Source organism: Bactrocera oleae, chromosome 4 (assembly GCF_042242935.1).
Source record: "Bactrocera oleae isolate idBacOlea1 chromosome 4, idBacOlea1, whole genome shotgun sequence".
Classification (NCBI taxonomy): domain Eukaryota; kingdom Metazoa; phylum Arthropoda; class Insecta; order Diptera; family Tephritidae; genus Bactrocera; species Bactrocera oleae.
This window is the reverse complement of record NC_091538.1, coordinates 20,724,097-20,749,691: the sequence shown is the minus strand read 5'-3', so window position 1 is coordinate 20,749,691 and position 25,595 is coordinate 20,724,097. Positions and strand designations below refer to the sequence as shown.

Sequence of the window (25,595 nt, the reverse complement as noted above, 5' to 3'; positions counted from 1 at the left end):
TCTTTCAGATCGTTTCCTCTGTGGCTGTTTGTTCGTTTGTCTCGCATTCATGCTTTTACCCTTGCATATTGCCGCGCATATTTTTCAAACAAACAGACTCTTCATGAGCTCTTGTTTGATTTGGTTTTGTGGTTTTGATTGGCCTCTAACCCGCCCGATGCGCTAATATTTATAAGTTTTCTTCTGTTTTGTGCTGTGTACTATTTCTAAGCATGTTTTTCAACTCTTTGCCAACCAGCTAACCGAACAGTGTGAGTGAGTACGCCAGCGGGGCCAACAACACGACTCCAGATAATTCTAAGCTTTCAGCTCATTTAATGTCCTACTCACTTTTATTGCGCTTTGGTTTTTCAGGGCGCACATTCCCGCACTATTACGACTTCACATTTTCCATCTAATTTAACGATAACGTCACAGTTGACATTTATAAATCAGCGCCTGAGAAACTCAATGGTAAATCCGATCCGTCTGCAGCGACGTGCCCATGCGGCGAAATGCTTCCTATTTATGTGTTTACAAACAGTTACAGCAATCGGTGTATGTGTGTGCCATATCGGATCGGCAAGCTGATGTTTTCAACTTATTTTTGTTGTTGTAGTTACTCCCGCCTTTATTTCAATATCAGGTTGCACACGACACGCTGAGCTTTGGCTGGAATTATGACTTTCTTCGCTTGTTTTGCGGCTGGCTTGAAAAAGCACCAACGTGTTCGACATTCGGAAGCCGCTTAAGTAACTGCCGAACCAACAACCGCAAATGGGCAACACGACGCTACAAAATTGATTTCAATGATACTAGTTTATTTTTTTATAAGTTTTATTTATTGTCCTTTATTAAGTGATTTTTGGTTTCTCTCCTTCAGTTATGATTCTGATTTACTGTAGTTAATATTGCTAGTGGCAACAGTGACTCATGTCACAATATGTACGCGTATGACACATGATACACTTGGGAATTTTTCATGCGCCTCGGTTGCACATATGTATGTGTGTCCTTATACTTATATAAACCGTTAGTGCGCTAAAGTGATGTATTACAAGAACCGGCTTTCAAGCGATATTGACTTAGTTAACTTTTTTGGTATGTCTCTGTGTAGGCGGTTGAAATGTGAGAATTCCAGGGCGGGTTTATTGAAAATATAACTGCAAATACATAAACTTACATAAGGTTTGTCAACACTCTAAGTAGATCCTGCTGACCTTCAGCTGCGATATTAAAAAATAAATTTATAAAAATCCCAAATACAATAACATGTCAGCATAACTTTCGATACGGCTCCGTTGTAGTACCAATAGCAAGGAAGTAATACAATTTTAGCATTACGCAAGTACTAAAATAGTTTTAAGTTTTTTGCAATAAAATTTTTACTTTCTTAAACTTTTGTACTAAAAAAGTAGTTTTTAATAAACATTTAGAATATTTTATTTTTAGCACTAAATGTTTCGTAAATGTACTACATACATCATATTTTAAACATCTAATACTAGAATACTTTACCTAGATATACCTTTACGGTGGGACGGACGGACGGACAGACGGACATGGCTAAATCAACTCAGCTCGCCACGGTGATCATTTATATGAATTGACAAAAAAGCTTTTCGGTGCTGTAATTGTGATAAACATTTTAAAAATATATTATTGTAGTAAACGATAAATTTTAAGAAAATATTTGGGATTGCAATTATAATTTAACTATAAATATTATACATAATCTATAAAATATGGATATAAATGATCGGTGCGACGAGCTGAGTCGATATATCCTTGTCCGTCTGCTTTTATATACGTGAACTAGTCCCTCAGGGTTTGAGATTTCGCAAACGAAATTTGGCACACGTACTTCTCTCCCAAAAAGCTGCGCATTTGTGAAAATCACCTGAATCGGTGAGATCGGAGTCAAGTTCTTGTATAGAAATTTGTTTATACCACGGACCACTATAGCATATAGCTGTTATACCGATCAAAATAAAGTTTTGATACATAGCAGTTTTTAACGCACTATTTAGAAAAGCATTATTAGATAAAACGGTTTGGTTACCTATTACCTGTTTTATATATTTCGTACTCAAGTTTCAGCAGTCAGTTTTTTTTTTAATGGAAATGCTTATTAGTATATTTTTATGAAAATAATTTCTACTAACATTTAGTAACCACTAAATTATATGATTGATTGAATATTTAGTTTTATTTACCACAAATATCATTTTAAGTTTAACAAACTACAATTTAAGTACTAAATTCCATGCACTATAATTTTAGTATTAAATATCTATTAAAATTTAGTATGTATTAAGGTGTAGACACTACACATTCAATATCATATTTTATATAAAACGCTGAACAAGAGAGGCGGTTTCAAAATTTGTTTTATAATTCACTATTTATTTGTTGATTTAATTTTTGTAAATTTATGTATATTATTATAACTTATAAAAATTTAAAGTTTTACTTAATTTAAAGAAATCTAGATAAAAGAGAGATGCATACTCACATGCCCACACATTACATTTCATCAACATATTTGAAGCATCAGAGAAAAAAAATCAGGAAGGAAGGCAGCGAAATTGAACGAGCCTGCTCAGAAAGCTTTGGAAAAAGTACATATATAAGAATGTATATATTGATACTCGTATATGGTAGGGGATTACGTGAAAGCGCTTGTGGGTGGTGAAAAGAAATTTAATATTTTTTAAGCGCAAAATTGTTGTGCTCATTGCGTTTTTCGACTGAAGCGGCGTAGTGCAAAAACGGAGGAGAGAAGTGTGTTGGGTGTTTGAAGATAGGCATTTTAGAGGAGGAGTTGCTCTTTAGGCGACGCAGACAATTTCGGCAGAAGGGCTACATGCCTTCCATGTACATTAGTGAACTGTGGCACCTGATATATATGTACTTGCATATATATATTTATATATGAATAATATATTGCTAATATGCTGTATGTATAAATGTGGAAGGCGTTGGAAAAGAAAGCTTACAAGCAAGTTTCTTGTGGCCCAATGGAAATTAATTGTCTTGCAGTTAGTCGCGGCCATGATTTTCGGGCGCTTACAGGCTGCGCAATCATCACCGCTCAATCCGATAAGTTGCCAACTGTTTGGCGGTTTGCTTTGTGCGTACTTAATTTGATGGCGCTTTTGCCGCATTGCCACAAATGCTCAAGCGCGCTGTTATTGTGCCATACAAATACCGCTGCTGGGCATTTAAGCCGGCACACACAAATTGCGTTGGCTACAAATGGACTTGCAACACACGCTCACACACAGACAGATGTATGTATACACATAAAAAGATTTTAAAGTTTTGCTCACGATTTTGCAATTTCCATCTGATTTGGCACAGCACACAAACACACACACGCGCGCGCACGCTGTGGCACATGTTAGAAAACGTAATTTGTTTGCAACATGCACCATTCGTGCCGTGAATTGCATGCCACATTGCAGAGGTTGAGAACAGCGAAATAAATGAAAGCCATTGCCACATAAAGTACCAGAACGAACGGAAAAAGAGAACAGTCGGGGCACGCAGGTGGACCAATGACCATTGCAATGAGCGTGCTGTGCCGCCTTGTGTATGTGTGTGGCGGGATGTGGCAGTGGCGGCTAAATGATTACATGCCAAGCAAAAGTGTGTAATTGCGACGCATTTGTTTGCACCACAACAACAAAAATAAAATAGCAACGCGTGCTCATAAACACATTTGTAAGTAACGGCAATGGCAACAAAATAAAAAAGGAAATAACTGAAACACAAACTTTACAATAACAAGTTAAAGAAAAATTGGCAAACATTTTGTGCCCCCAAAATGCATGGGGGAACATACCACAAGCGTACGCGCGCCACCAATTTTGGTGGCATGCATTAGAATTCCGTGGCATGTTTGTGCATATGTATCCTTATACACACAAACACATTTAAGCGTAATCGCCCAAATGCTGTTATTGAGGAAATGGTGCACTTGCTCCTTTGTGGCTCATTTGAAAAGCGACCACGCTGAAATTTAATTGATTGGGGTCGTAACGCAAACAAACGAGTACACAATTGCTAAGTGGGCTTGTGTAGTTGAAGCGCCTGACTGGCAGACTAAATACTGTGCGGTTAGAAAATATGTGGCATCGAACATAGTTACTGAACTCGGTGATGAATGCGCATCATTATGACAGAAAAGATGATGACACCACAAGCATACACATGCATATTAGTATTGGGAAATGTGCATTTAGGGTATTTGGTAGATTTCAAAGCGGGCCAGATAGTGCCGATTTGTAGAAAATTAATGTGGCCTTTTTGTGAATTTTATGAACGCTGGGAAGTTTTGGCAAGCTGAAGTAAGGTCGGCAACTTACTATTTATGAGGTTGTCATATATCTCCCTTCCGCTTTTTTGCTCTTCATTCAATGCTTTATAAAAAGTGTTACAGTGATCGGATTTAGTTAAAATATGCGCCGTTTTGTTCGATGATCTGTTTCCATCTAGACGGCAACTTCATAATACCTTCCTCGTAGAAGCCCCCCTCCTTATTTGCGAAGAATTCGGACAGCCACTTTTCACAAGCCTCTTTTGAGTTCAACTTCACACCACCAAGGGCATTCGGCATGGACAGGAACAGGTGGCAATCACTTGGCGCTACGTCCGGGCTATATGGTGGATGCGATAAAACCTCCTATCCGAGCTCCCGTAGCTTCTGACGAGTCATCAACGAAGTGTGTGGTCTGGCGTTGTCCTGGTGGAACACTACACCCTTCCTGTTGGCCAATTCTGTACGCTTCTGGTCGATCGCCTGCTTCAAGCGGTCCAGTTGTTCGCAGTAGATGGTAGAATTAAGCGTCTGGCCATATGGTAGCAGCTCATAGTGGATGATTCCCTTCCAATCCCACCAAACACACAGCAAAACCTTCCTGGCCGTCAATCCCGGCTTGGCCACTGTTTGGGACGATTCACCGGCCTTCGACCACGACCGTTTTCGCTTGATATTGTCGTATGTGATCCATTTGGCGTTGATTCGGTCTAGAAGGTTTTTTTGCGTCAAATTATGCGGCACCCAAACATCAAACTTTTTTTGTATCCAGCCTTCTGCAGATGGTTCAAAATGGTTTGGTGACTAACTCCCATCTCCTGGGCGATGTCACGAGATGCCATATGCCGGTCTAACTCGATGTATTCCATGATTTGATCGGTATTTGTCGTCACAGGTCTTCCGCCGGCTGGCTTATCCATGGTTTCGTTTTCACCGGCTCTGAATCGTCGAAACCAATCCTCCGCGGTTCGAAGTGATAGAGTACCATCCCCCAAAACACCATTAATCTCACGGAACGTTTCTCTAGCGGATTTGCCTTTAACGAAGGAAAACTTTAAAATAGCGCGAATTTCGGCGTTAGTGAACTCCATGTTTACACGTCTATAACTGTTGAATGCAATATCCAAACTAATCATGCATAGCGTTGTTTTGTAGGTTATGTCAAGACCTTTCAAATTATGTATAGTGTTGCCAGATACGAGCTCTGTAGCGCTTTGTACATAGCCGCGAAATTCAAAAGACAAAAAAGCGGAAGGGAGATATATGACAACCATATATAATGTTTGTAAATTTTCATTGGTTTTCGAATAATTAAACTGTTTTAAGTATGTACTAAAATAATACTATGAGTACTAAAAATTATTGAAAATTTAAGGCAAAAAATTTTTTTTTTAATATTTTTCGAGCAGTTAGACTCCATTAAGTATGTACTAAATGTGTATTAAAAGTTACTGAAAATTTTCCAGCAATGCAAATTTAATTTTCAATTTTTCTCAAACAATTAGACTATTTTAAGTATGTTTTAAAAGTGTACTAAATGAGTAAAAATGTTGCTGAAAATTTTCCGGTTATATAGATTGAATTTTAAATATTTTTCTAATAATAAAACTCATAAAGTATGTACTTAAATTGTACTAAATGAAAGTTACTAAACGCATTCCAGCATTTAAGGTACTTTTGTGGTTACTGATACACCAGAAAAATTTTTTAACATATTGAATAAATATGCCACACTGATAGCACTCACCAAAACATTTTATTATCTTCTTTTTTTATTCACAACCACGTTTTTTAAATTTTAAATTTAAATTAAAAACTTTTTATTTTTTAGGATCGGGTTCACAATTTTTTGTTTGATAAAAATCACTAAGACGATTTTAAAACCAAAGGGTCTTGACGGTTGGTAGCGGAGATGGCGATTTCACGATGACGTTGCGCAAAGAGGCCTTGTGGTCGCTCGTCGTCCCCTTTTTACCTCCTTCGCTGTGGTGTGTAGTGTGTCTTCCTGTGTGGTGTGATCATGGTGGTAGGGTTGGTGTGGAATGTGTGTGGGCGATGTGTTGAGTTACTCATTTAACCACATATTATTACTGAAGATAGTCTTAAATTTTACAGATATCATTGGCATAAAGCAATTTGTTTATATTTAGTACTATTCATAATCATACTATTCATACTATTCATTATATTCGCAATTTGATCTTTTTTTGGCAGATACACGCAACATTAACTGCAAACTGGGATTTCAATTAAGTATTCAGTACTAAAACCTTCTCGTTATTCTCAAAAATAAAATAAATCAATGGTGTTTTAATAACCTTTGCAATTAAATACAATAAACGCTGGCTCAGACAAATTAACGTAAAAATATACAAGAATCTAAAAAAAGGTCTAAAGTTACCAAAATTTGTAAGACAACAATTCGCGTTTTAATTAGTTTTAGTTATTTGGTGATAGTTTAAATTTTTACTTGCAAAATTTTCAAATGTAATAATGAAAGCTGGTTTCGTCAATTTAGTAAAAAAAATTTAATTAGTCACTAAAGTTTTAAAAGTTTACGAATTTTTGAGTAAGTTATCGAATACTCGAATTGCATTTCGAATTATAAAATTTTCAAAATCCGATTCCAAGGACTAAATCCTTAAGTTTATTGCTAAATTTTTACATTTCTCTAACAACACCTCTGAAACGCTGTAAAACTTTGAAAATTTTTAAGTAATTTAAAGATTTATAGCATACATTGAAGAGTTTATGCTGAATAATCAATATGAACCATTAGTAAATTAGCTGTCATTTAGAAAAATTCACTTCACCAACTTTGACACTTCATAAATTCCTTTTTCGCATTTACACACAGTGAAAATAGCTTTGCTGACAAATGGAAAACTGAAACTGCACATGAAAAAAACGCCGAAGGAGCGCTGAGTGAGTAGCGGAATGCAAAATTGCAAAGGGCTTGCAAATTTGAATGAGTTTGCTGGCGCAGCGTTGCACATATACGCCGCACTTGCAGCTGGAAACTTATAATTAAATTTAATTATAAGTTCTTGAGGCATAGGACTGAGGAGCGTAAGCACTACTCAGATCTGATAGAAAGAAACGGCATACGCTTCTTACAAAACCGCGCTGAGATTGCAAAGTGGAGTAAGACAGCAGCGTTTTTATTTAAACTTGTCCCTAGTGCCACTGCTTGCTACACATTTTAATGCAGTTTTAGTATTTTTTCTTTTGGTTTGTGTGGAATTGAAAATCCTGCCGCCAGTTGAAGGCGCCGAAATTTTCAATTTGTATAAAAGCCACACAAAAACCCGTAAATAAAAGAGGGCAAGGAACTAGTTGCAACTCCTTAACAGTTCGGCTGCACTTTTTCTGCACGTTTCGTAAGAAAACGAAAAACTAACGGCGTTAGGCGTGCGTGCCGGTGTTAGGCATATAGGAGTGTATGTGGTGAGCCACTGAAATCGAGCTGCAACCGCCGGAAAAGTGTAAGCAAAAAATGCACAAAATATTATACTTCTTCCCATCACTTACAACTCCTTTCTTCTCAAGCTTTTGCATAACTTTTTACCATTGAACCGAACATTTCCTCCTTTTACTCAGTTTGCAGTCATGCGCTTAATATCTAGCCAGTGAATTCAGAAAGGTTCCATGCACTGCACTTTGCCGCAACGACAATCGAATTGTATGACTTGTGAGCGTCACGGATAAGGGGTGACAAAAGAGGAGCATGCAATAAAAACCAGTCCATTCATATTCACTCACTAACACAGTTACAGCCGAGCACTTTACGCAAATTGCACTGCTCACTGGCATTAAAGGAGCTGCATGGCAGGGCTCGTACAAGAAATGTGTGCACTATAATGGAAACAAGTATAATCTTCAACGTAACCTTGCGAGCTTGTAAGAGCACTGTAAGATTTAGGGTAGCATTAAGGTGGTTGCTTAAAAAAGCTTCTTTTGTATTGAATTATTTGAGGAGGAAATTTTAAAGCTGGAATATTTACAAAAAAAAAAGAATCTGTTTTCCATTTTTACACAAAATTTTGATTTAAGTTAAATATTTATATTGTTTTCAAATAAAAATACAATGTTTTCTTTTCTTGATAAAAATGATGCCACATGATATGTCAACACATTATTAAGATAAGAAAATGCGATAAGATCAACATTTTTTCTAGAGAAGACAGCCTTCATTCAACTTGACATTTAATTTCAATATTTTTTCTTTTAATTTCACATATTTTTTGTAATTTTAAAATATTAATAGAAACTATAATATAGAAATTTACATAAGCTTAAAACATTAGTTAAAAAAATATTAAAAAAAAAAAAATTCGGAAGGTGTTAAAATAAGTTTATAGAAACAAAAATTATTTTTTAAAATAAACTTTAATCCTTTTTTTGAAAACAAAAGTTAATATTTTTCGTTTTTCTAAAATAAATGAAACTTGATTTCTAGTTATTTTTGCAAGTATTTTTGTTTTTGCCAATATTATTATTTTTGTTCTTTGTTAAGTTTTGATTATTTGATACCATTGTACGCTTTTGTTTCATAGTTTTTCAAAATAATTTTTTTTAAATTAATTCATACGTTTTAATTAGGTGGCATATCTTTCAGTAAAGTAAGCAGAAATTATGAAAAAACAAGCAAACACGTTAGTTTAGGTTTCACCAAAACTATATTACCCTTCACATATACAAAAGGTTCCTTAGAAGAACTTGATTTCGATCGTTAAGCTTATATGACAGCTATATACTTTAGTGATTCGAGCTAAACATTTTTCTTTGGAGATTCCATTATTGCCTTAGATAATGATTCGTTCCAAATTTCGTGAAGATATCTCGTCAAATGAAAAAGTATTTCATGCAAGCACATAATTCCGATCGTTCAGTTCGTATGGCAGCTATATGCTATAGTGGCCGATATTGGCCATTCCGACAAATGAGCAGCTTCTTGGTGAGAATAAACAAAGCAAACTTAATATACCCTGTTCAGGGTATAATTATAATTTATATTAAGGCATAAAAAATATTTTATAAATTATATATAAATATATTTTCACCTTATTTTCAAAACAAAAAACGCCGAAAAATAGAGCAAAAAAATATATAAATTTTTCGTTGTAAAAAACCGTTTTTGAGACACCATAAATGTTTATGATATGCTTTGTTGGTATTTTAAATGCCTCTAAAGCCTGCATTTACCAACATCTTTCAACATTTCGTTATTACATATTCCATGCAGCTTATACACACACATACAAACATTATATTTCACATTCAGTTCTGAGAAAAGTAGTACAAGTAAAGCACAGCAAAGCTTTTTGATTGAATTTACATAAATTCTGCGAAACAGTAGAAATCAGTTGACTGCTGCGCACCAACTCACATATACACATACGCCACACCTTTACATCACTGCAGTTCAGAGCTCTGGGTTTCACAACGTTTACCACACAACCCTTTACCACTTCACACGCACTAAGCGAAACCCCTTCTCTAGTATTCAACTCCTTGCTACACTTTCTGACAACCTGCAGCATAACTCTTAACTTTCTCCTCCACACGCTTCTTCAATTTCGTTTCCTCCTCCATTAAAACCAATACAGTGCTGTTCAATTTTCGTTCATCACCCTTATGTTCACTGGCCTTGTACTGTATTTAGCCATCGTTATCCTTGCACTCTTTGGCCACAAGAATGCCGCATTCAACCAGCAGCTAGCAGCGGCAAAACCGTTAACAATACAAAAACCAATGCAATCACCAAACACCTACTTCGTCGCTTTGCGGTTATTTTACATTTATACATCTGCACGCACACATGCATATATTATATATGGTATACATATATGGAATATTAGAAGAAAGTATATATGTATTTACATTAAGGTGTATGTTATTTCCCAAGTTCAATTTTCTTTGCGAACGCAACTTGATATTTCAGTTTTTACTCAAAAGAATCAAAAGAAGCTCCTTATTTTCATTTTAAGCCGAGCCTAAATAATTTGACTTTTTCATATATTTTACAAGTGATTTTCTGATCTTTTGCAATATTTTTTTTAGTACTATAAAAAAAAAAAAACACTTTGACTAACTTTGAAAGAAGATATTCTAATATAAAATTTTAGCGCTCTAAAAAAAGGTTCCGATGATTTTTTTCGTAAAAACATTACTTTAAAAGTTATACGCAGTTAAAATTACGCATCATATTTACAATACATATGCATTCATAAAGTACACCGTGTCGTATGAGCAGCACAAAATGTATAAATCAATTGTATCTTTTTTGTACTGTAGAAATTTTTATATTATAATATCACTTTCTCAAAATTTTACATTTACTTGCTTAATGCAAAATGTCAAAAGGTGTCCCGTTATTTAAATGAGAAAAGAAATATAATTTAGACTTGGTTTAAATTGCAAATAAAGAGCTTGTTTGCGTTGGATCCTTGTTTTAAGGCAAAAACTGAAACTTCAGAGGGAACTAGCAGAAAAAAAAACTACTTGAGAAACAAGAAACACCCTAATATACCCTACCCAATCACAACTTTATATATTTCTACTATGCTTTTTTAACTTTCTTCCCCACCTTCTTTGCAATATTATGCAACGTCTAAGGCTCGCCACACTACCAGCACCTCGAGGAGTTCGATTGCCTTTCTATTTATACAGTGGTTTATAATCTTTGTCTACATAATTTAATCGTCAAAGTTTATTTATTAAATTGATTTTGCTGTTATTCTTAGTGTTTTTTTTTAATTTTTTTGCTTTTTAAACCTTTTCTTTTGAGTGTTTCTCTTGTCAATAATATCGATTGCCTTCGAGAATTATCGTTTCAAAATTTTAATGTGAATGTGAAATTTTAAATTTTTTGTGTAAGACAAGTGGGAGGAAGTTGCATAAGTTAAATGATCGCGTATATTAATGAATAATATTATATAATAAAAACTGTATTAAGTAGATATTGAAATATTAACATTTTTTAATAGAGTAAAATAAATCCTTTTTAGCTGTTTAATTTTATTTTTATATTTATATTTTAATTGAAATAACGTTTTGATAGTAATACAATATATATTTTTAAAGATTTTGTTATGTTAACCTTGTACGATTTTTCAGATCACAAGGGCTGTAAATCTCAAATTTTATAAACTATGCATACTGAGTTTTTGACATTTTAGTATACATTATTTTATTTAAAAAAAAAAATTCTCTGACCAAAGAAATTCTCTGACGAAAGACGAACAGTTGAGTGGAGGCAGTTGAAGACAGCGGCAGCAACCACTAATGGAATTAAGTGTAAAATAAAACAAAGAGTAAATTTGTAAGTGAAATTGTAGTGAAAATAATTACTTAAGAAAACAGTAATGCATTCAACAAACTACATACATACATATATATATATACTTTTTTGGATTTAGTTAACAATATATTTTAATACAGGTTTTAATTGCATTAAGAAAAAAATTTTGTTAAAAACTGTGACAAGGTTTGGCAGTTTATGAAAAAAATGTAAGATTATATATCGGTTTATCGCTAAATTGATTATCAATGATACACTCACATGATATCCATATTGTCTCTACAAGGGAAAGAACGCCAGAATATAATGTATAAATGTATGCGTGTATACATATATATCTTCATTTCTCCAAATCGCTTAGTGAAGATTAATGATCACATCTTATTCACGGCATTCGCATTAACATATCAACTCAGTGTCATCTCAAGCCAATATAGAGCGGGAAGTTACCCGCACAACATGAATACAGATATACATAACTGCTATATATTTAAATATTACGTTGAACTGCGTATCCTGTTACGCCGCCAACCGCCATTATGTGTATAGAAAGACTCATCGCTAACTTTTCAGCCCAACTGACAAATGCTTGCGGAACGCACTTATGTTGTTTAGCAGCGCCAACAATCATCGCTCATTGCGAACGAAGTTTAGCGTCAACACCGGCAACGTTGTGAGGCAGTGCTTCTTAAGAAAATAAGTGCACAACACCATTTATCTGCCTTAATTTGGACGGCAAGTATGCACTGAAGAGAAGAGGTAGAGTGTCAAATAGCGTTTGACTGCAAAAAAAGGGGAGTCCTCGTGAACTCTTTTTGGGTTGTACGCGCGCATTAGCGCAAAATGTCAAATATGATAGCTTCACAGGGGCCAAACAGTTCAGAAAATAGCAAATCACAATATGTTAGTAGAGCCAGCAGACCAGTATAAGCGCATTAAATAACTAGATAAACAAGGCAGCTGAAAGCCAGTACTTAGCCGGTCAATTTAGACATTTGAAGTTACATAAATTCACAACAAGCTGAAAATTGGTTAGATCGTTTAAAATATAAATATAACTAAAATTTAAAAGTTCCCCATCTTTCCCCTGCATGGAAAAAATTCTATTCAGGGTCAAAAGTATGATTATCTATAAAAAAATGTATTAACCCTTTTTTTCTTACGAGCCACTGTTTCGGAAATATAACGATTAAAAAATTTAGAAAAGTTGTAATCGTTAAAATATGCATGAGTACGCCTCATATATACACCTCCAGAACCGTAATACAGTAGAACCTCGATAAGTTAAAGTCCAAGAGAAACACAAAATATTTTAAGTTATAGTGGTTTTAGGTTATCAAGGGTCTATGTTAGGGTTAGTTTTATATAGAAGTAGCCATGTACATATGTATGTATGTTCCCTTGTTCCTATTTTTACTTGAATGCGTCAGAAGGATTGGTTCAATAAAGTTAGTGTTGTTAGTTTTCTTTTTGAAGTAATTTTAAGCCAGTTTTATCACACAGTTGGTAAAGCGATGTTTCCAGGACAATGATAAAAAACGTATGATTATGAACCAAGTAAGTTGTTTCCTTAAAGCTAACCCCCGCAAGGCTTTAAAGAATTTCGAAGAAGCAAACAATAGGTGACATACAAGTATGCACTGTTTACGTTAACAATTTAACTAGTGGACACGTGCAAGCAATAAATACCGAAACCTTTTTTTTGCACACTTCTTCAAAATGACTCATTGACAAACAATTTTATGTTATAGAGGTTGTGGAAACGCTTCTTTAAGTTACTGAGGGCCAGTAGATCTGAGACATTTTTATGATAGAACTTACCGTTTAGCAAAAAATTACAAAAAATCGATCAAAAAATCATATTTGTGACCTTTGACCTTGAATATAATTTTTTCCATACAGGGCAAAAATGGGGAATTTTCAAATTTTATTTATAATTATATTTTAAACAATCTCACCAATTTCCAGCTTGTTGTGAATTCATATAACTTCACTCTCATTTTTTGGTCGAACTTGACCGGACAAACTATCCTCGTGAAAAATACCACACTTAATTATTTCCTGAAGCTAAGAATGCAGAAGAGTTACGCTGTGCCTCTATTTTACTATATATATCTAGTAAACAAGTATAATCGTAATTAAGCGTTAAAGAGAAAGCTATAAAGGATTTAGATCTGAGTTTCGTGTCGGAATCTACATTAGTAAAGGAACCCAAACATCGAACTAGAAACTAATCAAGGCTAATTGCGAAGGTAAGGAAAAGAAAAACCTTAACGTTTTCATGTTACATAGCTATAGCAAGCAAAACATCACAGCGATAAGCAGGAAGGCGGAGGAAAGTACCATCGCAGCTGGTATGAGACAGCGAATCATTCAAGTGGTCGATTATATTTGAATGCCACTCTACCGCACACCATCTACTATAGAGCTGCACAGACATCAACGAAAGGGTTAACTATCCTCTTTATTTATTTACTATTAACTAAGCTTTTGTTGTGCAATTGAGGCAGTATGTCAACATTTATAACAAGCAACCGACAGGAAGCATTAAACATAACACTCATGTCCGAAAAACAGATAAATAAAATGACCCAATGGAGAGTTCTTGACGAACACTCCTTTTCAGATCACTGCTACATTGAATGTATAATTGAAGAAAATGCAGGCAGGGTAAAAAATTTCAGGAATCATAGGAAAAAGAACTGGCAAGTGCACCTGCCAGAGCTAAAGAGGGGTATTCCTATGATTCTCCCATTCCAACCAGAGAACAAAGAGAACTTAAACATCCCCGTTGATCAATTCACGGTATCTTGCCGTCAAGTTTGACCAATAACACATAGTAGGGAAAGAATTAGAACCATATGGTGGTCTCCCGAGCTCAAAAATTTACAGAAGGATTGTAGGAAGCAGTTTATTCTAGCTAAACTACAGCAGTCCCAGAACTAAATAATAGTCTGGTTAGTAACCAATCGTGAAGAGTGGCTGCAATTAAACTATATATTTTGTTACAGAGAAAACTCAAAGTGATATAAATATATATCAAAGGAGGGCAAAAGCTCACATACAAGTCCAAAGGATTTCAGACCAATTAGTCTTTCCTCATTTCTCTTAGAAACGTTGAAAAGACTAATAGAAATACACATAAAAAACAAACCGGCTGTTTCGCGGCATGCGTATTCTGAAGAAAAATCCACAGAAACAGCACGAAGCTCAGAGGTAACAGAGATTGAAAAAGATTTGGATATCTCCGAACCTCTCAGAAAATAGTTGAACAGATTCTCATGAGAGGTCAATTTCAATGCTCGGAGCTTCAACGATGTGATGTGCAGATCTGATCCAAAGAGGCACACCCCAAGTAGGCGTGTTATCTCCACTTTTTTGGATTTTAACAATATAATAATTGTTGTTCTATTTAGAAAAGAAGCGAGTTGGAGCTAAATGGTACCAGGCTAATAGGAGATAAGGCAAGCTCCTTGGGACTAATTTTGGACAGGAAACCAAACTTAGACGCTAGGTTGAAAAAGCAGCTATAGCACTTTACGACTGCAAAAGTATGGTAGGGCCCAAATAGGGATTAACGCCTCGGGTAGTTAAAAGAAATAGGGAGAGTTAGGTATTCAGTGAACACGTCTAATAAAAACCAAGGTTACACTTATGTTAAATTAGGTCAAGAGGTTGATCCCAGAAGGGCTTACACTTGGAATGCTAAGAACGTGTGTCCGTTTTGGTAACATACATAACACTCCTATAAAATAGAACATAAGGGACCCCCAAATCGCTTTGAGCCTATCACAAATTTGTTGAGACGACTAATGTCAATTTCAGTTATGTCTCATAGTTCGCCAAAGTTAAGACAAGAAAAGATTTTGCAATCTCAGTTTTGAAAAGGCTGGTCAATATAGGAGGAAGTGCTTCGATGTTACACTCAGTTAGTATAGCTTAGTTGCAAAGTTTCTGTTCTTACCAAGAAATAGCACCACTACTACCTCACCTTCAAACCGCACTGTTGAATTTTGGGCTGGTGAAATTAAACGTGGTCATATTTCCACACATATTTAAATTGAAACAAGAACGTTTACAGCTGGTTGCTCAGCTCCAATGCAGGTGAAGTACCTTTTCAGAAACGTGAAACAATTCTTTCTTGTAAAGCGTTTTACGTCGAATAAAGAATCTTTTACAGCCAAACAAACTCAATACAGGTATGGCATAAAATTATTGGAGAGTCATTGGAATAAGCGGATTGAAGTTTAGGGCGATTATATTGAATAAAAAAACATGTTTCGTACCAAAAACAGTATTTTTTTCATTTCGAGAGCAGAAACTTTTCAACGAATCTGTATAGTGTTAACTGTTTGTGACAGCGGTAGATGTTTAAGAAACAACAAGCTTTTTTGTTTTTGGAATGGTTACTGAAGATAAATTAGCAAATATACATATATATATATATATATATATATCAATATATGGTGTTATATATACAATTGTATATATACTTTTAAAAACGTATCATATATGCACTAAACATGCCTTGTCGGTATTACAAAGTCATTACCCAATCTGATAACAAACAAAACTCCATGGTTTTATTAAAAAGCGATCAAGTGATTACACACGTAAACTAAAAAATTAAAATATTTTTAGTTTAATTTGATACTTTTTATAATGTTATGACCATCACCCTGCTTTATCCTCTGCTATAAATTGTTTTACATATAATTTAAATTTTTGCAATTCCTACACAGATGACAGATAAATGTAAAAGCTGTAATATAAATTGATGTAACGCAATTACATGTGAGACACGATTTCAAACGTAATTTTCATGTTTTCTGTAATATCTGCGATTCGGTCACTACCATAGAACCTATAAATACTATGTGAGCAATGATCGTATGCATAATTTCATCACAACGAGAACAAAATTCTACCCAGCATGAAGTTCTGCCAGAGCGCAATTTTGATTATAATTTGTGTGTTGAACGGTTTTGTGAAGGTATAAAAATAGTAATAAATGTTTCCAAATTCACTTTTCTTACATACTTCAAATTATTTCAGGCCGAACAACCATACACCGTTAAGAATGAGCGGTTAGAATATTTCAAGGGTTTAAAAGAGACATTCGTTGATATGAGCGATTTGAAAGTTGTCGGACGTCAGCGTTTCATCAATGGCAGTGTGACTTTTGGCGAAGACATGTTTAGTGAGCATTATAAGTTCCAAGTAGAAATTTTCTCCTCACCACAAAGTGATGGTCAATATAAGCAATTGCCAATGGGCGTGCCACGTACGCCTGTTTGTGAGGGCATCAAAGATTTATATACGAAATTGTTGCAACCGTCATTAGTTGAGGGTGAAAATACCAACTTTCCATTTGTACCCGAAGAGGGTTTGTGTCCTTTACCGAAGGGTGATTATTATGTAAAAAATTTGGATATGAACACAGACTCTTGGCCAAACCAAATACCACGTGGGCTGTTGAAAGCGAAATTAACATTTTTCAAAGACGAAATAAATGTTGGAGGCATTTTTGTGATAATAAGAGTCGAAGATCGGGAGTGAGAAATGAGCAAATTAAAAAATATCTCTCTCTCTCTCTGTCTCTACATAAGAAGTAATGTCTAATTTTAAGCAGGTATTTTGTTGTGGTTTTTAAAGTTATTATAATTCATAATAAAATTTTTTCGAACAAGTTAACAATAATTTTTGTTATAATAAATAAATTTTGTTACATCTCATTAGTTAATAGAGAATATATATAGGTGCTTGGCAGCCTTTTTATTGTTCGTTTTCGTCGTAGTTTGTAGACAGAAATGTTTATAATACCGCCGAACAGAGTAAAATACAAGTATTAGCTGATATCGAAGTCTTCAACTATTTTTATTTTCTGGATCTTGTTTTCAACAACTTTTAATAGCACATTTGAAAATATCGATAGATATATAAAAATTATTTAGAAATACATATTCATGCAATAAGACTTTTGATTTATTCAGATCAACTCATACCTGAAGAAATTATTAAGGTACTTGATTGTGAAATATCAGTTTTTCCACCCTAACTGCGGAGTTCTTCCTACAAGCACGGTGGAATCTGAGTACTAATTTCAAAATATCATATTTATTTTGAATTTGTTGTTTTCATTACTTTTTTATGAATAAACCTGTCTCAACATATTGTAGTGTTAATGTGCACTCCATCGACCGTTTATTGGACTCTGTACCAATACCTCAATACAATCTCGTAAGATCTACCTACTTCGACATTATTTGTGAACCTTAGCTCATAGAAGTATATTTATTTCATTGGTCTTCGATGCCAGGTGCAAACTTAATCACAATACGCATTGTGGAACCCAAAGTCTGGGTCGATATAACTCTAAAATTTTTAGGGGCAATATTAAACCTCACATAACTTGACAATCTCATCTAGACGATTGAGCCTTAGCAGATTAATTTTTGGCGCAGAGTGTCGTAGTTTACTAGTTGCGTAAAAGTAACTTGTAATAAACAGCCTTCAGTGTACTTCCTCAGTACACTCTATAAAGTTTTCAATATTGAAAAGAAAGGTTCCTAAGACAGAAAAAAACAAACAAATTTGAAAAAATCTGTCGATGAGTCTTTATATTTCCGCCTTCGGACGAGGGAACACTTCGAGCCGTAGTAACGCACTCTACAACTTGCTTCAGTGTAATTAATTTAGATTTATATCTCTTAATTAAAACAGTATATAAATTTAGCATGTTCCACCTTGTTTAGATATTATCTGAGATTTTTACAACATTTCGAAAATCCTATAAATGAGACGCAACCAATGATAAACTTGAACAATAGTTCTGAAATCACAGATAGGTGTCTCCGCACGACTAAAACGCATACGTTGCAGAATGAAATATTACTTGGGCATCATTATATCGGTATTTTGTGTGTGCAAGAGATTTGCGGAGGTAAATGATAAGTGATTGTATATGGATTATAAAAACCCACTCATAAAATCTCCAACACTATTTCAGGCTGAACAAACTTACATGGTAACAAATGATCGTTTCGAGCATTACGACGGTCTGCAGAAAACTTTATTTTATGCGGATAACATGAAAGTTACCGGTCGTCAACGTAGCATAAATGGCACAATGAAATTTTTGGAAGATATGGGGAACGAACAATTTATGATTAGTGTAGAAATGTTCTCCGCTCAACATGGTGATGATAAGTTGAGGCCTTTACCCATGGGAGTGCCGCGTATTCGTATTTGCGATGGTCTCAAAACCTATTTTGTTCAAATAGTGCAACCGTCTTTAGTACAAGGTGAGAATACAGATTTTCCTAATATACCTGAAGAGGGTTTGTGTCCCCTGCCGAAAGGGGAATATTACTTTAAGAATTTGATATTAAACTCCGACACGTGGCCTACTCAAGTACCACGTGGCATTTTAAAAACGAAAATGACTTTTTTCAAAGACAGAATTAATGTAGGAGCATGGTCACTGCAGATGAAAGTGGAAGATCGTAAGTGAAGCCATTTTGCTTTAAAGAAAAATGTAAAAACTAGAGAATTTGATTGATTTACCATTTACTTTTTAAAAAACCTTGTAATAAAAAAATTAGAGAAAAGAAATATTTAAAATCGAAAATATAGCTCTATACTTTTTAGGGGCAATAATTAGCCTGATAATATCATCCAAGCGATTGAGCCTCAGTAGATTAATTTTTGGTCATTGAGGCTCGCGCAAAGTCTCGTAGTTTACGAGTTGCGTAAAAGTAACTTGTAATTTACAGTCGTTTCGAAATACGGCACTCTCTGTAGATTTGATAAAAGAGTTCCTAAGTCAGAATAAACAAAAAATTTTTTAAAAATCTGTCGATAATCTTTATATATGCGGCTTCGAACGCAGAGCACTTCGAGCTGTGGTAGCGCACTCAACATGTTGCTTCAGTGTTATGAATTCAGATTTATATCTCTTAATTAAAACAGTATATAAATTAAGCATGTTTCACCTTGTTCAGATATTATCTGAGATTTTTACAACATTTGGAAAATCCTATAAATGACACGCAGCCAATGACAAACTTCAACAATAGTTCTAAATTCACAGATACATAGGCATCCTCACGACTAAATCGCATACGTTGCAGAATGAAGTTCAACGTGGGCATCATTTTAACGGTATTTAGTGTGTGCATGAAATTTGCGGAGGTAAATGAAAAGTGATGTTATGTGGATAATACAAACCAATTATCATAAAATCTTCAAAACTATTTAAGGCTGACCAAACTTACACGGTGACAAGTGAGCGTTTCGAGCATTATGATGGCCTGCAGGAAACACTATTTTATGCGGGTAACGCTAAAATTATCGGTCGTCAACGTAGCTTAAATGGAACTTTGAAGTTTTTGGAAGATATGGACAACGAACAATTTATGATTAGTGTAGAAATTTTCTCAGCTCAACAAGGTGATGATAATTTGAAGCTTTTACCTTTAGGCGTGCCGCGTATTCCCATTTGCGATGGTTTCAAAACCTATTTCGCTCGTGTGATACAACCGTCATTTATACATGGTGAGAACACAGATTTCCCTTACATACCTGAAGACGGTTTGTGTCCCGTGCCGAAAGGTGAATATTACTTTAAAAATATATCATTAAACACCGACACGTGGCCAACTCATGTACCACTTGGCACTATAAAAGCGAAAATGAATTTTTTCAAAGATGGTATTAATGTTGGCGGAGGGTCACTGCAGATGAAAGTGGAAGAGCGAAAGTGAAGCTATTTAGTTTTGAAAAAAAATGTAGGAAAGAAAGAACTTGATGATATCCAAATTATTATTGAAAAAACTGGTAATAAACAATACGTGTAAAGCAATATCTAAGTATTTTTTTCTTTTCATATATGTATAGTTATTACCAGATTTTGAAATATGATTGAGAATTCATACACATAACCGATGGAAAATATAAATCTATACAGTAATTAGCCTGATAATATCATCCAAGCGATTGAGCCTCAGCATATTAATTTTTGGTCATTGAGGCTCGCGCAAAGTCTCGTAGCTTACAAATTGAAATTGAAAAGTAACTTGTAATTTACAGCCGTTTCGAAATACGGCACTCCCTGAATATTTGAAAGAAGAGTTCCTAAGTCAAAGTAAAGAAAAAAAAATTGAAAAATCTGTTAATAATCTTAATATTTCCGGCTTCGAACGCAGAACACTTCAAACCGTGGTAGCGCACTCCGCATCTTGCTTCACTGTTATGAATTTAGAATTATACAAGTATCCTTTAATTAAAACGGTATATAAATTAAGCATGTTTCACCTTGTAAATGAAAAGTGATTTTAGATGGATGACTTGCAGAAAACTCTACTGTATGCGAATAACGCTAAAATTATCGGTCGGCGTATTCCCATTTGCGATGGTTTGAGAACCTATTTCGCTCGTGTGATACAACCGTCATTTATTTTCCAAATATACCTGAAGAGGGTTTGTGTCCCCTGCCGAAAGGTGAATATTACTACTGGCCAACTCATGGATCACTTGACACTATAAAAGCGAAAACGAATATTTTCAAGGATGGTATTAATGTTGGGAGTGGGTCACTGATGATGAAAGTGGAAGATCGTAAGTAAAGCTATTTGGTTGGGAAGAATAATGTAAAAAAGAAAGAACTTGAATGATTTACGTTTGATTTTTGAAAGAACTGGTAATCAAACAATGCGAGCAAAGCAATGTTTAAATAAATCATATTTCAGCGTGTTCGGTAAAATGATTCGTTGAGCAGGAAAATTTTCCAATTTCCCGAGGTTTATAAAAAAAGTGATTAAAATTAAAATTATAATTAAGTCTGGCTTCAGAAATGGTCGAAGAGCAAACCTAAATAGTTTAAAATAATTTTTTTTTCATATCTGATGTTTGTACTTCAGGGTGTGAATCTTATACTTGTGCTCACATCGATAATTTTTTAGTTATAGTATCAGCAGATCTATATCAGACTTACAATCTACTCCAATATTGGGTGAGAATAAACGGATTGTAGCTTTAACTTGGACATAGCACTTGTAGAACCCTGAACGAAACTTTAATTCTCATTACCACGAGAGCATTGCTGTTTCCAGCAACACTGAATACATGGATTTCAGTAGTAAGCGGGGGAGCTACCGAAACATTAGCAAATTGGCTAACTTCGGAAACGTAGTACTGCAAATTATCGATACAGTATGACTACAGTATTTATACATCGTTTTTGTGCGACAACAGGCATCATTGCAAAATGATGTGTTGATAATATGACGTACAGAATGCATTACAGAACATTATAATTTGTTCATATACATTGCCCTCAAGGTGATAAGCCGTCAACTTCCAAAGAGCTCAATTCTCCAAAAGCTCTATCTAATAGTAATAATTGTCACACAATTCCATAGGCTCCCCCTATTAACTTAGTAGCATCAGTTAATAATTTGATAGTTATTCCACCTAAAAAGTCTATATTTATTTCTTGACTTTCCAAAGATACCTTGGTGGAGGACATTAAATCTTACATTTCATCACGTTTAAAAATCGATGATATCAATATACGTAAATTTAACTTCAATTATGATAGAAGTATATCATCCTTTAAAATAGACGTATCTCTTGAAACATTCAAAAAGATCTTAGATAGTTCATTCTGGCCACCTGGGGCTTTTGTACGCGAATTTAAACCTAAACTTAGAAGTCAAACTGAGGAAAACATTGTTAAATTACCAAAAGCAACCACCGATATAAAAAACTGATTGGTAGAAATTCGCTAAGCATTTATTATCAAAATGTTAGAGGTCTTAATACAAAATTAACTGACTTGTATTTGAACAGTTCCAATTTTAATTTCCATATAATTGGATTTACAGAAACTTGGTTACAACCTCACATTTTTGATAATGAGATTATAAACAGCGAATTTCAAATTTTTAGATGTGATCGACTGAACAGAATCGGTGGAGGTGTTCTATTTGCCGTGCATTCCTCTATCCCATCTGAAAATATTCTTGTTCCAGGGACCGACTCATTTGAATTTAAATGTATTAGAGTATACGTTAATAGTTGCTTTATTTATTTAACCCTATCTTATATACCACCCCATTCGGACTTATCTGTATACATGCATCATGCTTCTTTAATAAATAGTGCTACCTCGATGGCAAATAATGCAGATTCAATAATTGTATTAGGTGATTTCAATTTACCGTGTGCTTCGTGGAAACCTTTCGATGACTATATCGTGCCGATTTGCAATCGGTCATGTTTTAATGAGTTTTTCGAAAAAATGTCCGAGTTGGGTCTGAACCAAATAAATTTGATTCCAAATAAATTTGGTAAATGCTTAGATTTAGTATACGTTGATACCTCTGCAAAGTGTTCCGTTATTCAGAGTAATCCTCTTGTTCTACCAGAGGACTCATATCATCCTGCTTTGGAAATATCTGTCGAAACCTCAGGCATTGTACGGGATAATAATCATCAAACTTCGTGCTTCTGTACTCGGTTTAACTTTGCAAAAGCTAATTTTAAAAGGTTAAATACAGCACTTTCTACAATAACATGACCAAATTATAATGGTGACATTGAATTGAGTGTCTCTCATTTTAATAACATTATTATGAAATTATTTGAAAAGTATGTTCCAATAGTAATTGTTAATAAAAGCAAAACTATAAGTCCGTGGTTCTCGAAAGAGTTATATAAATTGAAAAACAGAAAATCTCGAGCCTTTAAACATTTTAAAAAAACCGGTTCACTTGTCGACTATTCTAAATATTCTCTATTGCGTCGACAATATTTTGACCTAAACAAAAAATGTTATAATAATTACTTAAATAAAGTAAAAAGAAATATTGTAAGTAATCCAAAATCGTTTTATGATTTCGTCAACTCCAAACGCAGGATTTCCAAATTTCCGTCCGCAATGAAATACAAATCTATCATTTCAAGTGACAATGATATTATGTCCACTATGTTTGCAGAATTTTTCAAGTCAAACTACTGTAATAATTCTTCCAGTACGTGCTGTGTTCGAATACTTTAATTAACGCTCTAATTATTTCTGAAGAAGACGCCCTACTTACTTTAAATAAGTTAAAACCGTCTCTTAGTTATGGCCCAGACATGAAACTCTCATGCTTCCTAAAAAATAGTGCCAAATATATTTACTTGCCTTTGACAAGGATTTTAAATTCCTCTCTTAAACACGGTATATTTTCTTTAATATGGAAACAGTCATTTATAATCCCTTTGCAGAAAAGTGGATTTAGATCCAACATTGAAAACTATAGAGGTATCGCAAAACTATCAGTTATACCTAAACTTTTTGAAGCTATCATCACTGACCATATAACCTTTTCGATTTCTCCGTTAATTTCCTCATCTCAGCATGGATTTCGTAAAGGGAATTCGACTATAACAAACTTACTTGAATTTGTAAGCCATGTATCATTGGGTTTTAGGGAACATAACCATACGGATGTTATATACACAGACTTTAGCAAAGCTTTCGATAAAGTAAATATCTCGATTCTCATACATAAACTTGATCTGCTGGGCTTTCAGCCAAGATTCCTTTAATGGCTGGCTTCCTATCTTTATAATAGAACACAACGAGTGATATTTGAGGATACACCTTCTGTTCTTGTTGTTTATTAACGATATCTCTTCAGTAATAGAATTCTCAAAAATTTTATTATACGCTGACGACGTAAAGCTTTGTAATAAAGTGTATGATTTACACTTCAACTGAGGAAAGGTGTCTGTTGCAAACAGATTTAAACAATTTGGTTGCATGGTGTGATAGAAATGATTTGCCATTGAATCTGAATAAATGTAAGATGATGTGCTTTTCCCGTAGATCTGTGCACCACTCTTCTTATGTAATAAAACACCATATTCTGGAGCAAGTTTTTAACTATGTTGATTTGGGAGTTAATATGGACCCTAAGCTTAATTTCAGTCTTCATATTGATACCATGGTCTTGAAAGCAAAAGCTGTTCTCAGTTTTGTTAAACGTTGGTCTAAAGAATTTAAAGATCCGTATATTACTAAAACACTTTATACAACTTTGGTTAGACCTATATTGGAATATGGCTCTGTGGTATGGAACCCTAGCTACCAAATCCATTCTGACAAGTTAGAGTCGGTTCAAAAACAATTTTTACTTTTCGCCTTAGCGCATTTCCGATGGGATGCTAGGGTAAGTCTACCTCCATACACTAGTCGTTGAAAACTTATTAATCTACCTACACTTTCTAGTCGTAGGGAAAGGCTTGGCATAATATTTTTAGTGAAACTTTTGAATGGAACTGTTTGCAGTTCTTTTCTCCTGTCTGAAATTAAATTTAATATCCCGGTTCGCCTTTCGAGGCAGTTTAGACCTTTACTGTTAAAATCCTGTAGATCTAATTTTGAACTAAACGAGCCATTCTGCCGTATATGTCATGATTTTAATTCTCATTCCAGCACATTTGACTTATCTGACTCACTTTTCAAAATTAAAAAGACTTTATTGTTTTCTCTTAATAAATGAAAATGTAACAATTTATTATATTGTAACTTTAGATCTTAGCTGTTGAAATTTTTGTTTCTGTAGCTGAGCAGTTTTAGATCTCAACACTTAAAAAACTCTCTTGCCTTTTCTGACTCGGCTAATTCCGCACGTATGCGGATTGCGCCCCTCGCGTCGGTTGGAAGGGAGGAGGGTAATCGTTGGGTTATTATTATTATTATTGCAATTGGCGTTTTCGAAGTCAGCCATTGTTTCAACTTATTAGTATGGTCGTTAATTGACTGAGCTTGATACCTGACGTGTTTTATCATCAAGTGTATTATCTATATTAGTGAGAGTGAATATATTTTGTTAAAAATCATAAGTATAAATAAAATAGAAAAGAAGAAACTTAATATTGACTAGCAACATCCCTGAATAGCATTGTAGAATGAATGGATCGGAAGCAGAGTGGCAAAAC

At 34.5% G+C, this 25,595-nt stretch overlaps 4 protein-coding genes across 4 annotated transcripts in view; 3 read left to right on the top strand and 1 right to left on the bottom strand.

The window, feature by feature from the left end:
- The window catches only part of Fili (Fish-lips), a 233,661-nt gene that overhangs the window by 62,433 nt on the left and 145,633 nt on the right, over positions 1-25,595 (bottom strand). The gene's annotated exons all lie outside the window — the stretch shown is intronic.
- Positions 16,489-17,466, top strand: LOC106614514 (uncharacterized). Its single transcript, XM_014230296.3, has 2 exons — positions 16,489-16,596; positions 16,659-17,466. Exons 1-2 carry the CDS (start codon positions 16,537-16,539, stop codon positions 17,160-17,162), a joined length of 564 nt encoding a protein of 187 aa, XP_014085771.1. The 5' UTR covers positions 16,489-16,536; the 3' UTR covers positions 17,163-17,466.
- Positions 18,441-19,233, top strand: LOC106614516 (uncharacterized). Its single transcript, XM_014230298.3, has 2 exons — positions 18,441-18,546; positions 18,613-19,233. The coding sequence occupies exons 1-2, from the start codon at positions 18,487-18,489 to the stop codon at positions 19,114-19,116; spliced, it is 564 nt and encodes a 187-aa protein (XP_014085773.1). The 5' UTR covers positions 18,441-18,486; the 3' UTR covers positions 19,117-19,233.
- Positions 19,663-20,466, top strand: LOC138855619 (uncharacterized). The gene is made up of 2 exons (XM_014230299.3): positions 19,663-19,796; positions 19,865-20,466. The coding sequence occupies exons 1-2, from the start codon at positions 19,737-19,739 to the stop codon at positions 20,366-20,368; spliced, it is 564 nt and encodes a 187-aa protein (XP_014085774.2). The 5' UTR covers positions 19,663-19,736; the 3' UTR covers positions 20,369-20,466.